The 15,000-nt window shown below is 36.3% G+C and overlaps 1 protein-coding gene across 1 annotated transcript in view; it reads left to right on the forward strand.

Moving 5' to 3' along the window:
* Nucleotides 1-9,592, forward strand: part of BI-1 (Bax Inhibitor-1) — an 11,165-nt gene extending 1,573 nt beyond the window's left edge. Inside the window, exons 2-5 of the mRNA XM_027376311.2 lie at nt 4,756-5,038; nt 6,890-7,063; nt 7,387-7,557; nt 7,764-9,592. Of these exons, the coding sequence (XP_027232112.1) occupies nt 4,756-5,038; nt 6,890-7,063; nt 7,387-7,557; nt 7,764-7,796 (661 nt within the window). The 3' untranslated portion in view covers nt 7,797-9,592. The remainder of the gene's footprint in view (nt 1-4,755; nt 5,039-6,889; nt 7,064-7,386; nt 7,558-7,763) is intronic.
* The last annotated feature ends 5,408 nt before the right edge of the window (nt 9,593-15,000 follow it).

Consider the following 15,000-nt stretch of genomic DNA (forward strand, 5'->3'; position numbering starts at 1 on the left):
CAATTGGTGTGCACCAGTGGATGTGCACTGGGTGGCTTAGTCACCCACATATGCCAGAGGTGCATATATATATATATATATATATATATATATATATATATATATATATATATATATATATATATATATATATATATATATATATGGTTAATCTTTATGGTATGGATGCACCAAGTTCTGGCAAATTGAATATAATATTCTTGTAGAGGACAAGAAGTTACAGTCTATAAAAGAAATAATTTGCACATACGAACGGGAATGCCACAAACTAAGGGAAAAGATCACTGAAAGCGCCTGAGTCCATATGGTGTTCTCAAGTGTCATCTCTATCTTCCAGTGCATACTGAGTTGAAGGCAGTGTTTCCCGGGGGATGTTGGGAGGCAGAACTGCCATCAATCCTCCAGGCTCACCCAGTTATGGCAACTTAGATAGATAAATGAATTTTGTAATATGGAGTTGGGGACTTAGTCTCTGCCAAGTGCATCCATACTGCAAAGAATTACCATAAATAGATTGGTAGATACATAGATATATTATATATAGATATTGATATATAGATGTATATAGGTATAGATATATAGATATATCATGTATAGATATAGATATATAGATATATAATTTCTTTCCACCATTTTGTGCTCCAATTGACCAGTACACATTGCTTTCCATACTGGAGCAGAGGACAGCAGACCTTGCTCCTGCCCTCTATATTTAACCCCTTTTACTGGGCTAATAAATTTAGGAGCAGTACAACACAATGCAAAGGTTATTGGCAAGTGTAAATACTTTTAGAATTGTTTTGTAAACAGTTACATGAAGTAGGTCACTGTTGTGCCAGAATATGTATGGAAAAAGATTGTTAGTTTTGGTGAATGTATGAAGTTAGACCCTAATGATGAAGACACATTTGACCTGTTGACACCATTAGTGCATATGCATATATTTTAGTACTGCCTGTACCATTATTTACTTTTAATCTGTTATTATAGTGCAAACAGATGGCTCCATATCCACAGTTACAAAGATGTCAGTTACTAGTCCAGAAATACTTCCCCTGGTTACCCCAAATCTTCGAGATTTCAATAAAAAACACTTTTATATATTTGTAATGATCCCTCTAAGTTGAGGAAAATCTGAGGAGAGTCATAAAGAGAGGAAAAACTATATTCACTGATATGTAAAATAATGAGTTCAGACAAACAAGAACGTCAGAAATAAAGAAAAAATTTCGCAGCAAATGCTGCTTGAAGATTAATGCCACAGTGGTGGGGCAAGGCAGAGCACCCAGCTATGGATGGGGATCTTTGGGGGAGGGTTAGGTTTATACAGCGATGATTGCATATTCGTAGTAGTGCCCCCATGGATGATGGCATATATAACAAAGACTAGTTAATCTTTACGGTATGGATGCATTAAGTTCGGGCAAATTGAAGATGATATTCCTGCATAGGACAAAAATTTCTTTGTATAAAAAAATAATCTAGACACAAGCAGTAATGCCACAAACAAAGCAAAAAGTATGTAGAAGGCACTGTTCACAGCCTAAGTCCACTTGGTACTTCCAAGGGTCAGTTCTCTCTTGCTTTGCATGCCAAGGTCAAGACAAAGTTTTCTGGAGGTGTTGGGGAACAGAGCTCCTCATCAATCCTCCCCTCTCAGTGCCCAAAGGGCATGCCCAGTCACAGAAACTTGGTTTGTTGATAAAATTTGATGACATGGTGTTGGAGATATAATATCTGGCTAGAGCGTCTGTAGTGTATAGAATTAACAAGGGAATTAGCCCTAGAGGTGTGAGGTCTTTTCATAAACCATTACCAAAGATTTTATTTCTCTCATGATTAAATGTTGTACTGATTGTTATAATGACATTGACATTGAGAATATTAATGTTGTTATTAATAATGTTAATCTAGTAATGTTGATTTTTTCCCACACCATACACAGCTACTCACAGTTGTCATTTCAGTAGAAAATTGGAAGCACTGGAAACATATCTTCCCCAAACAAAAGAACAGCTGTTTAGTGCACACAACATAAAGTAGCTTTACCATACAATGCATTAACCCCTTGGATCTGAGTGCTTTATTGCCAGCATATGTGTCAAAACCCAAGCACTAGGCTTACTTGAGCAGCCATTATTATAGGTGTGTGGTTTGTTTCCAATGTCTATATTTATCCTTTATTAGATGTTAATAGACTATATTTTTGGCAAAGAAGTCATAACATCTCTCTGGGTAGTCCATTATCCCCCCCCCCCTTTTTTTTTTTTCTTTTTCTTTTCTTTTCTTTTCCTTTCTTTTTTCCAATTCCCTGTATACAACTTGTACTAGCAGTCACAGTAGGCAGGAATAGGATCCTGAGCATGAAAATAGCATCTTTCATGGAGCTGGCACTCTTCCAGTCGTGGTTCATGGATGATACATTCTACACATCTATTGATGGAAGTTATGCAATTACCCTTTCCTGAATGACCAGAATCGAATCACCTTCTAAGGGCTTTGTATACTCATTCCAGTAACCCTGGCCTGCAGCCAGTTTTTTCCATGATGGCATGTCTGCTCCTCAAGCTGAATTTTTTTGTGACATGATGGTCACATCATCTGGATTGTAGGGTTAATACTTGCCATTTGGCATGTAGGCCGGTCTATCTTAGAAAGAATAATGGCATCTAGTGTGAGTGGATTGATAATGATGATACTGACAGAGATACAAATATTCTTCCCCAAAATATCAAGAAATTCGGTACAGGTGATGTCAGATAGACCTAGTAATTGGTTCCTTAATGTTTTAAGTATTTGTTATGCAATGCATGTGTAAAATAGAAATAGTAATAAATTAAATGATAAACAAGGTAAAAGTATATGTTAATAGTGTGTGTTCATGACACAAAAGTGTTGAGTTTTTTTTTTTTGTTTTTGTTTTTTTATAAACAGATATTGCATATTATTGTATGAACTGTAGCCCATGTTGATTTCCAATGCAAATCTTTAGTTCTGAATTAGCAGATCCTCCTCTCCTTTTCTTACAACAACGAACACAGGTCTTCTTTGTATGGCAACAGATTCTAAATTGCATCAAATCATCAGACCTTGAATCTCTGGAAAATAAGCATTATGAAACTATCGTTACTTATGATCAGGAAGTTTTCATTGTTAAGTGTCTGGGCTATTTGATTGCTCTAGATATTTTTTCTTTATAGAAGGCACTGAAATTTTTTGGTATACTATGATTACAGTTGGAAGCCCTATCTGATTTAATATAGTTACACCCATAGCAAGACTCTTCTATGGGTAACAGTGATTATTGTTGTCTAGACATTCGCTACACACTCACACTCACACTCACACTCACACTCACACTCACACTCACACTCACACTCACACTCACACTCACACACACACACACACACACACACACACACACACACACACACACACACACACACACACACACACACACACACACACACACACACACACACACACACACACACTCACACACTCACACTCACACTCACATTACATGTAAATGTTGGAGTGTACCTAAGCAGTCAAGGGCATGTCAGATATATTCAGTGCACAGCACAAATTTCCAACCTACTGATGGACAATGATAAGTGAAAGATGGGAGATGAAAAATAGGATTTAAGGTTCATTAACAAGAATTGTCTTGGGATGGCAGTTGTGCCAATGTTGTTAGTAGCATGATCAGTTAGCAACTGGTCATCCAGAATTTTATGGTATGTTAGAAACATAATTAGATAAATAATTTACTTTTTATAGAGCAGAGAAATGCTTGCAGTAAGGGTACCACACAAGGAAGGAACAGAGTATAAGAGCTGTTAGTAGTTTTTCAACAAGGAGAGGGAAAGGGTTAGAATTAGTAAATAAAGTACCCAATCCCAACTTTCACATTGTTGCTTGTTCTGATCTGATATACAATGTCTGTATTTCTTAAAGCTTGAATTTTTAATGTGAGTAGCAAACAAAGTATCCTCTCAATTTCACTTCCTGCATATCATCTTCCTAGTTGTTGTTCAGCACTGTCTGCCCATAATGTAGGTGAGGGAGAATGAGCTTGTCCTTGATGGGTGGTATAAAGTTGAGCATCTTGATTTTGCCCAAAATTCACAGATCCACATAGATGTCAAGTGATTGGGGCCCCTCCTTCACTTAATTTTTTTCTTTCTGATTACTTGCCAAGGTTATTAAGAAATGAATGTAATTATTGTAAACAAATTGAATATACCTGATTGTTCTACAAAGTTTATATGGGAAAAACATTATCAGTCACAACCTATAATATCATGGTAGATCACCCTGTTACACTGGGATAATGTCTTTGCAATAGAGGAGAGAAGCCTGCTCCTAGTTATGCATAGTAAACTGCTGTGCACTTGTTTCTCCTCAGTTGTTGAAGAGAAACAGCCCCACAAACAGTTGGCTTAAAGCCTCATTACCTAAACAGATTGTGAATAAAAAAATCTTTAATGATTTCTTGAAAGATCTTGGCTAAAAAGGATTAATATTATTTCTTCTTGATATTGATAAAAGACACTTCAACACTACAACTTTGTTAATCACTTTGGAATCATGATAGGTATTATCATGTCTTTATTCATTCTCGTCAAACAGTTTTGCAAAAGTATTGCATTGCAGAATATTGTTTTAGTCATTGGTATAAGGTAAGAGGGTTAGTTCTGTAGGCTTTTTGTAAATTTTGACATTTCTCATGTGGTGGTTTTATCTTTACAGGGAGACTCCAGTGAGGACACACTTGAAGAATGTATATGCTACTTTCACCCTAGCTACCATAGCAGCCGCTGCTGGTGGCTATGCCCACATGTTCAGCACACTCATTGGTGCTGGTCTCATGACTGGTCTGGGTGCCATTGGGGCACTCATATGGCTCACAATCACACCCTACGATGGCAAGAACCAGCTGCAGCGACTTTCTCTCCTTGGCGCCTTTGCCTTCCTGACTGGCTGTAACCTTGGCCCCTTGCTGAGTCTGGCTGTGATGGTCAACCCTGCACTGGTAAGTAGGAATATCACATGGAGAATATACTTTAGTAAAACACTTGGACCAAGTCATCCATTTAAGTTTGGTAAATATGGAGCTACTAAGGGTGCACTATTTTCATGCACTATTTTAGTCATGTAGTTAGTTTAGTTTGATGTACTAGCTATAATTCTTATACTTAATTTACTTTTTCAACTGCTTTGTTATAATCTGTTATGATACTTAAGACAAACATATTTTGACACACCAAAGTTTGAGGCTGGGTTGTTGAAACTTTAGTTTAAATGTAATAAAACCTCATATTTGGAAAGTAATTAGTATTGAAAAATGTTTGGCAAATGTGAATAATTCAACAAATATGATAAGACGAATTTTCTCTGGAAGCTGCTGTATCTTCTTCACACAATTATGCTTATTTGTTATGTAAAACCATTTTTTTCTGTTTATCATTGTCAAATATCATAATATGAATGAAAGTGAGCACATTGATATATTCTATTAATGCTATACAGCTACACAGAGATGGGTCAGCTGTTCTCTGGGACTAGTTGTGATGAGGGGTTACCATGCTTTATGGTCTTGTGACTGATTTGAGTTCCAAGTGTTCTGCTTCCATTTTTTTTTTTATCGTATTACCTCCTTGACACTCATCTTTATCATTATTCTCTGTATCATTTATCTCTCTGTTCCTCAGTTGCTTTTCACATCTGGATGTGAATTACTATGTAATAAAGCTGGCATTAATTTTGTGATTCATTGAAACAATTTTTGTTGTGAACACATTTAATTTGTCTGCATTAGGATTTCTGTGTGGTCTTGGCCTCTGATTTATAAATAGGAAGTGGCTCCATAAGACTAACTAGGAGGCTTTCAGGTGAGCAAATGAGAAATATAAGAACTTGTTGATCTTTTTGTGTTGGCAGGAATGGCACATAGCAAACCATCTTAAGTTATTTATTTGAGGCATTTTTCATGAGCATTATGCTTCTGTTGATGCTGTATCCAGATTTCTAAATGAAACCCATAGCTACAAGTTGGTTATCTCTTAAAGGATATGCAGCAATATTTTCATATATCTTGCAGTCACATTCCCCTAGAAAACCTTTTTCACAGTTTGCATAGATGTCTCCAAAAGGCATATTGTACCAAATTCAGCTGTGGGAATAATTTGGTCACCAATTGAAATTATTAAATGTAAACACACTGAATGTGAGACCTTATTGTATTGATTTAAGTTTGTAAATGGAAATTGTCACCAATGACTTGGTTTTCTCAGTATTTTATATGTAGCAAGAGGATGAAAATCTTGGTTAGGTGCATATCAAAGATATACAAATATGTTTATATTTTATTTTTATTATTCCCCCCATTTTCTTTTGCAATTAAAACAAAATAGAATGGAAGGACTGCAAGTTCTATGTTGTCAGCATCTACAGTATTCAGCACCCATACTATAGTCAAGTGATATTTTTAATATGATTTACTATAAGCAACTTCTAGGCTTCAATTTCAAAACTTTTCTCAAGCTTTCACATAATGTTCATTCTTTTGATTAATGCCAAAAGAGACTTGGGCCATCATATTGAAGTACTGGAATATGCTTACTGGCTTACTGGTCCAACTGTCTGGGGTTTGAGACCAGGGAAACTAGAAAGGGCCTAAAGAGTTCAAATTTGCAGTATATATTAGTAAGATAGTTTTATATTATATTTTGTTTATATATTTACTCATTGTTAATATTATTACTAGTAGTAGCCAGGTTTTTAAACATTTGTATGTTTAACTAAATTTACTTTGCATTTTTTTATTATTGTGTTCCAAATTATGTACTGATTATTCTGAAGGTTATACCATTATTTTTTGCAGGTTTTGCAAGCTCTGCTCGGCACAAGTGTGGTATTTGCCTGCTTCTCCCTGTCAGCTCTTTATGCTCCTCGTGGCCATTACCTCTACCTTGGAGGTACACTGATGTCAGCATTGTCAACTCTCTTCTGGCTCTCCATGCTTAACTTCTTCTTTGGCTCTCGACTCCTCTTCCAGGTGAGTGCAACAATGAAGATAATGTGTTTTAGAAAAGCACGATATCTATAAAAATGACGTGATGATTGTTAAATTTCCTACTACATGAAATGATTGAGCCCCGAAATTACCCTATAAATTTGTTTTGTAAATTAGTCATACAGTTGAAAGAAAATTTATGGTAAGAGTAATTATTTTCTCTGAAATTTGTTTATAGTCTGTGCTTGGAAATTATTCCTGCCCTGTAGTAAAGAGTTTCCTAAGATTGTTCTTAAAATTTCATCCATGGGTAATCAGTAAAATGTCTTTTATAGATTAATAACAACTTCTTGGAAAATTTTCAGGCAAATTTGTACATTGGGCTAGCAGTCATGTGTGGCTTCATAGTTTATGACACTCAACTCATTGTTGAGAAAGCACGACGAGGAGACAAGGACTATGTGATGCACAGTGTGGAACTCTTCATTGACTTCGTTGCAGTGTTCAAGCGCCTTCTCATTATCCTCACAGACAAGGTATTTTCTTAGATATGCATCACATGAAACATATTGGATAACTGACATAAATTAATAAACATGCACAACTGCTTAAAGCAGTTGTATTATGTACAAAAGTATTATATACAAATAGAGTAATAATTTCAAATAAGTAAGAAAGTGAATTTGCTGTGATTCTGTATCCAGGAGTTACGGACATTCAACTAGCATTGTATTTTTTCCAGGAGGCACAGAGCAAGAGGAAGAACCGTGATTAAGTAAGATGCCACAGATGTAGTTTAGAAGATATGGTATCCAAGGTTCCAAATTTTTGATTGGGTGGGAGGGGGGAGGGAATTAATATGAAAAGGAAGTTATATAAGCATTGGCAGGCCCTAAAAATAGTGTTCATATGCATAGGTATTAGGTCTTTCTAAAGGTTTCATAAATAACACTAATTTTATTTCAAAAGAAATTGTGATTGATATACTGCAAGAGGCATGTGTAAAATAACATTTTAGTGTATCATGAGAGCTTGCAATTTACATTGAAAAATATATAGTGGTTTTCTTATTTTGCAAGTCAGCCACTTTCTTTTATAAACAGTATGTTAAAGTCAACTTACAACCAAATGATGTTAACATACAGGAAAGTTTAAAATGCCACATTGTGCACCCTGCTCACACATGTCCAGGAGCCAGTACAATATGCACATGTCACATTGCAACCTATTTTCCATATTCTGTTGTTTGTGTTTAGCTATCATGTTTTTCACCATTTATCCAACAACAGCCTGATTATCATGACCTGTTCAGCATCATGCCCTTCCTCAGGGACATCATTTTATATAACAAGTGTTTCTTCTTGAATAGCTGCTGTTGGAAGTTGGCTTATAAAATTCAGGCCTGTTAATATGGGTTAAATTGGTTGAAGCTTCTAACATTAGTTTAAGGAGAAACTGCCAAGGAATATGAGACACCTTTGCACTTGTCCATCATTTCAGAGAGTGTATAATTAGTTTATAGAGGATAAACAGATCCCAACACATCACATATTTAGATATTAATGTACAGTTTGTTTGATGATGTATATGGAAGATGTTGCTGCTTTAACCAAAGTCCCTAGTATATTTGGCAATTCCCTTTCCTTAAATTAGAATTTCATTCCAAGTGTTTTTGTTTAATTGATTTTTTACTTGTTTAATGAAAGAATGCAATAGTTAATCTAATCTACTTTTTTGAGTTATCTAAGTACAAAAATATTTTTCTTTCATGCCCCATGGTAAAATCATGGATATTTTCATTTTCTCTTTACATTACAATATAAAATTATTTTAAATGTTCAACTTGGTTTTCATCGTCAGTATTTGTGGGCAGTATTGTTGCATGAAGCCTTTACTGAAAGAAATTGACTTCCTGTGATTTTGTTTGTTTTGCATGGTTGCAAAATGACGGGGAATTATTTTGAGAATGGAATGGATACATTTTATGTTGAATAAAATATTTATTTATGTACATTGTTATAAGTCCAGTTTCTCTGATGTCCTTGAAATGGCATATTATGTTCAGAATACTGATGCTATTGGGTGAAGATATCTACAGTTTTCATTTTGGTATTTTATACTTGGATTTGATGGCTTCATATCTGATATCTAATCTTAGATATATTTTGATACAATAAAGGCAAACTGGAGAAAGTGGTTTCTGATGTCTACTCCACATGGTCTCAAATGTCTGAACTGTGCTGATTAATGCTGTTTGTATCAATAAATATGGTTATTTCTTTATTTGCAGAATGATTAAGACGAATACTAACCATTTTGAATTAAATAGATGGGTTTGTGAAATTGGCACAGCTCTCCCAATTTTGTTGCAGACAGCATGGAATGTTTGAAATGAGATTTTGATTTTTTTTCCTTTTGATCAGAATTTCATGTGATCCTGATTTTCCTGTGGTAGAAAAAAAGTATATGTTGTGGAATATTGCTTACTGGACACTTGTAAGGAATATATTATAAGGATATTTTTGGTGTCAGTTGATGTCATGATTGTCAATAAAAAAAAACTTTTGCAAATATTATTTAATTGACCAGATTAAGAATACTATCAATATTTTTATAGTAATATGTGTTACTTAAGAAATATTGTTAATTGCACTTGGAAGATTAAAATCTTGCCTACACAGATGTATTTTAACCCAACGTCGACGGGAAAATGGTGTGTTTCCTTTGGCAATACTTGGTTAAATGTTTCTACACATAGATTGCTCTGGCAATGCTTAGCCACAAAGGTGTCAATTAGTAGATCTTGAGACCTCACTTTTCCTTGAAAAAGCAGGAAAATTTTTTTATTTTTTTTACTAATGCTATCAATATTGACACTTATTTTTGTTATAAACATTCTAATTACTATATTGTTACTGACATTACTAACAGCAGTAATAATTTTAAAAAATATCGAAAATCAAGGAAAAGGGTAAACAGGTGAGACAGGTAATTCACGTAATTGGCTCATTGGTGACTGTACTTGTGGAGACATCTATATGTAAAGACAATTACTAAATTCAAGACACAATGGGCAATGGCATGTGCTTACATGCCATGCCTGGCGTCTTGGGGTTAAGAATACTAAGAATTTTGTAAATAACATAATGAATTAAATGCTGCTTTTTATATCTGTAATATATCAGCTTTTTCAGGGTGATTGTCATACTAATGGCTGCATTACAGGACAAACTACATATTTAGTACAGTGATTTATAGTGCATATTTCTACTTAACAAATGCTCATATAGAATTGGCTGAAAACGTATGCCAGATTCATACATACATACATACATATATATATCCAATTTAGCAGGTATAATTTGGCAGTTTGAGTAGCTAATAAAATGTAGTGCTATTAGTAAGATGAGAATTTCAGGATCTATATTTACATGATGAAGCTCTTATTGTTTATTCAAAGAAACATAGGTTACTATTAATGTGATATACCACTGGTTAGAGCTGTTAAACGTTTTTGGGAGTTTGTCACCTTTTAATTTTCAGAGTTCATGGTGGACATTTGAAAAAGCACCCTAAACATCCTTAAAATTTTTTGTCTGTTTTATGCCTTTGAGGAGTACTGCATATCTGGCATCCTGTCATAACAGATATGTAAAGGAGACTGCAGAATTTGTATTTGCCTCCAAACACTCCAAGTTAACTTTGTAGTTCAGAGCTGTATAGTTTACTCTCCCATCAGATAGGCCAATATTTTATCCTTTACAGATGAAACTGTTATGATAATTCTATAACGTAACATATAATTTTATAACGTTAGGTGCTGTAGAATCGGGTTTGAAAGTAAGGAAATAAAATAAATGAAAAAAACAACAACCAAGAACTAAATGGAACAGAGAATGGTGTCACCAAGAGTGCCCATGGGATGTACTGAATAACAGGTGGATTTCAGGGACTACCAATATCTCACATGTTAATAAAACTTATAGAACAGGAGGAACTTCATTATGAGTCAGATAAAAACATGCATTATATGGAGTCACTTCAAATTAACAAATTCATTGTTAAACATGGAATTTGGAAACCAGATATGTATTGTTTGAGTTGATTATTGATTTAAGGCGATGACAAGGATGGAGCAGCTCTTTTTTTGACAAACACGATGTGCATAGCTGGTGCACTTGAAGATAGTGCCATAGAGGACCTGACCAGACCTGACTTCAACGGTGGCTCGGTCTGCATAAACTGTAGGAGTATCTCATACTGGATTCACTCAACAGAATAATGGTAGTGTACAAAAATACGTCAATAATTGAAACTGATAGAAATACGGTTGTACTAAAATTAGTGAATATTGTCAAAAGTGTGCATTTAATATCGTCTTTTTTGTATTTTTTATGCATGTCTTTTTCCTTAATAAAACCATCAGGACATGGATCATAATTTTAGTACTTATGCTATATTACACCAGTAATCAACTTAAATTTACCAGGGAATGGTCCTGATATGAGTTACATCCCAATTAGGGAACTTAGTATTTGGGGCATCATTTTGGGGTGAAAATTCCATTTTTTCTATTAAAGGGCAGCCAAGGATAAAAAGTGCAATCAGTCATACAAAGTTCATTGTGCCAAGCATTACTTTATTTTTAAAAATTCATGTGAGTAATTTGTTTCCTTTGGAACAGTTAGCTTATATACCTTGATAACCCCCCCCCCCCCTTCTCTCTCTCTTTCTTTCTCTTTCTCTCCTCTCTTGTTCGTTCTTTCTTTCTTTCTTTCTTTCTTTCTTTCTTTCTTTCTTTCTTTCTTTCTTTCTTTCTTTCTTTCTTTCTTTCTTTCTTTCTTTCTTTCTTTCTTTCTTTCTTTCTTTCGTTCGTTCTTTCTTTCTTTCTTTCTTTCTTTCTTTCTTTCTTTCTTTCTTTCTTTCTTTCTTTCTTTCTTTCTTTCTTTCTTTCTTTCTTTCTTTCTTTCTTTCTTTCTTTCTTTCTTTCTTTCTCTCTCTCTCTCTCTTTCTCTCTCTCTCTCTTGCTCTCTTTCTTGCTCTCTTTCTTGCTCTCTTTCTTGCTCTCTTTCTTGCTCTCTTTCTTGCTCTCTTTCTTGCTCTCTTTCTTGCTCTCTTTCTTGCTCTCTTTCTTGCTCTCTTTCTTGCTCTCTTTCTTGCTCTCTTTCTTGCTCTCTTTCTTGCTCTCTTTCTTGCTCTCTTTCTTGCTCTCTTTCTTGCTCTCTTTCTTGCTCTCTTTCTTGCTCTCTTTCTTGCTCTCTTTCTTGCTCTCTTTCTTGCTCTCTTTCTTGCTCTCTTTCTTGCTCTCTTTCTTGCTCTCTTTCTTGCTCTCTTTCTTGCTCTCTCTCTTGCTCTCTCTCTTGCTCTCTCTCTTGCTCTCTCTCTTGCTCTCTCTCTTGCTCTCTCTCTTGCTCTCTCTCTTGCTCTCTCTCTTTCTTTCTCTCTTTTTTCTCTCTTTCTTTCTCTTTCTTTTTCTCTTTCTCTCTTTCTTTCTCTCTTTCTTTTTCTCTCTCTTTTTTTCATTCTCTCTTTCTTTTTCTCTCTCTTTTTTTCATTCTCTCTTTCTTTCTTTCTCTCTTTTTTTCATTCTCTCTTTCTTTCTTTCTCTCTTCCTCTCTTAATCTTTTTCTCTCTTTCTCTCTCTCTCCTATAGAAAGGACGGCCTTGACTTGTCTCCATTACGCCCTTTCATGTTCCACGATAATCTCTCCTTTATATAAATACATAAACAATTAAAACTCATATAAAATTATTTTAATGATTTCATATATATAATATATATTCATATATGTATAAATGTATATTAATATATATATACACATATATCTACATATATACATATATTTATGTATATACATATATACATCCCCCCAATTCCTTTTACCGTTGTTGTCGTTGAGGGGCTTAGGAGACGGAGACAGACCCAATGCAGGGATCTCCCCTGCTTAGGGCCTCAGCCCTTGACTCAACCAATTTTGCATGGTCTTTTCCCCCTCCAGCTTTTTGTTTCCGTCTCTTCTCCAACCCCTTCTACTATCTACTTCCTAAGGTGTAAGAGCCGTGCTGAAAGGATGAAAGGCTGACCTTGTGCCAGTCCTGAACGGTCTGCGGGAACTATGGGCACGGTACTCCCGATTTAATTGTTTAGCCCTTACCTTCAAGCGAAAGGAGGTGGACCGTTTATACCACTTTATATAATCAAGGTTCCCCATGACCAGTAATGAAAGATGTAATCCTCTTATTAGGGGCAATGAGGCTTGCCCCTTTATCAAATATTCCCACCCCATGCTCTCTTTTGACCACGACTCCGAACACTGAAACTACTACCCACTCCTCAATGCCTACTAGTGCATTACCCACCCAAGCAGAGACTCAATCTCCAGAGGACATTCCTACCCTCCCAACTTCCTCAAATTCATCAACTCTACCCCCACAACCTTCATCAAGCACCCCATCCTCCCTTATTATTACCTTAGCCTTATTCTCCATCACTCCACAATACTCCCTCTTCCACACGTCCCCGACCATCCATTACCACCAACCCTACAGATATCTTAAATACTCTCTTTAGCCCAGCTAAATGGGACCGATTTTTCGTGATCCCTTCTACAGCTCCTTACTCAGGCAACACTCTTCTCTTTCAACAATGCCTCCAAAAACAATTGGGCAGAGTCCCTTTCTATACCAGACGCGATCGCTCCCGTCTTGTAACAGTCAGATCAGAAACAAGCTATAGCACTATCAAATTTAACTGATCATTCTGGCAACCCCATTCCTGCAGAACTTTATCCAACCCTTAATACTTGTATCGGAACTGTCTCTCTCTCCCAGCAAACTGCCCAGTCGATAACAAAGATTGGTCAGAATGTGGAGAAGACTTATTAGGATGCCTCAAAGACCAAGATGTGAAATTAGTACATTGCTACACCATTCCTCCTAGAGGTCAACGAAATAATCCGACCAACATTGACAAAATTACTTTCCGTACACATGACCTTCCCTTACGTATCTACATTCGTGGACAATCCCTCCCTGTTCGACCATACCAACCCCCTCCCCGTCAATGTCAAAACTGTTGGCGCTTTGTACATCTTACCAAACACTGCTGTTCCACAGACCGATGCCCCATATGTGCCCAACCTGGTCATAACCGATCAAATTGCTCAGCACAAACACGTACATGTACTAACTGCGGCGGCTCCCATAATGTAATTTATAGAGGCTGTCCCACTTACAAGTTTGAATCTGAGGTAGCAGTTCTCAGATACAAAAATGGTCTCACTTTACGTGAAGCCAGACAGGAAGCCCGTCGACAAGGTTTCTCTCATACTCCATATTCTTGTAACATCGTTCGCTCAGCCCCTCCCCATCCACCCCAAGATGTCCCCATTTCCACCTCTACATTCTACCTCCCTCAGACCAATTCTTTTGCCACTCTAAATCCAGACACCCCAATCTTAACTACAGCTCCAACCACTTCTACATTCTACCTCCCTCAGACCAATTCTTTTGCCACTCTAAATCCAGACACCCCAATCTCAACCACAGCTCCAATCTCAGCTACAGCCCCAACACCATCCCCTCTCCCTCCCCGCACTACCCGCAGTAGACAGCCTAAACGTTCTAACTCTTCTTCCCCAACAGCACAATCACCTCCACCTACGTTTACCTTTATTCCTGAGACACCAGTCTCCTCTTTCCCCCCTCATAAGAAAACCTTTGTCCCACAAAACTCTGCAATCAACTCCACTGCAGAAACTATGGATGACATTCAAAGCTATATGCTTGAGACACAAGATCCCATAACTCATGCTCCTTCCACACTTGAAGTGATTGCCGATATTCATTCCCCTTCTACTCATATTCCCCATACACCTCTTCCTCCTACTCCCTCTCAACACAACATAACCCCCTCAATTCCGTCCACCATCGATATCCATCCTCCCGATACACATCCTCCTAATATCCATCCCCCTCTT

Source organism: Penaeus vannamei, chromosome 8, assembly GCF_042767895.1.
Source record: "Penaeus vannamei isolate JL-2024 chromosome 8, ASM4276789v1, whole genome shotgun sequence".
Taxonomy (NCBI): Eukaryota; Metazoa; Arthropoda; class Malacostraca; order Decapoda; family Penaeidae; genus Penaeus; species Penaeus vannamei.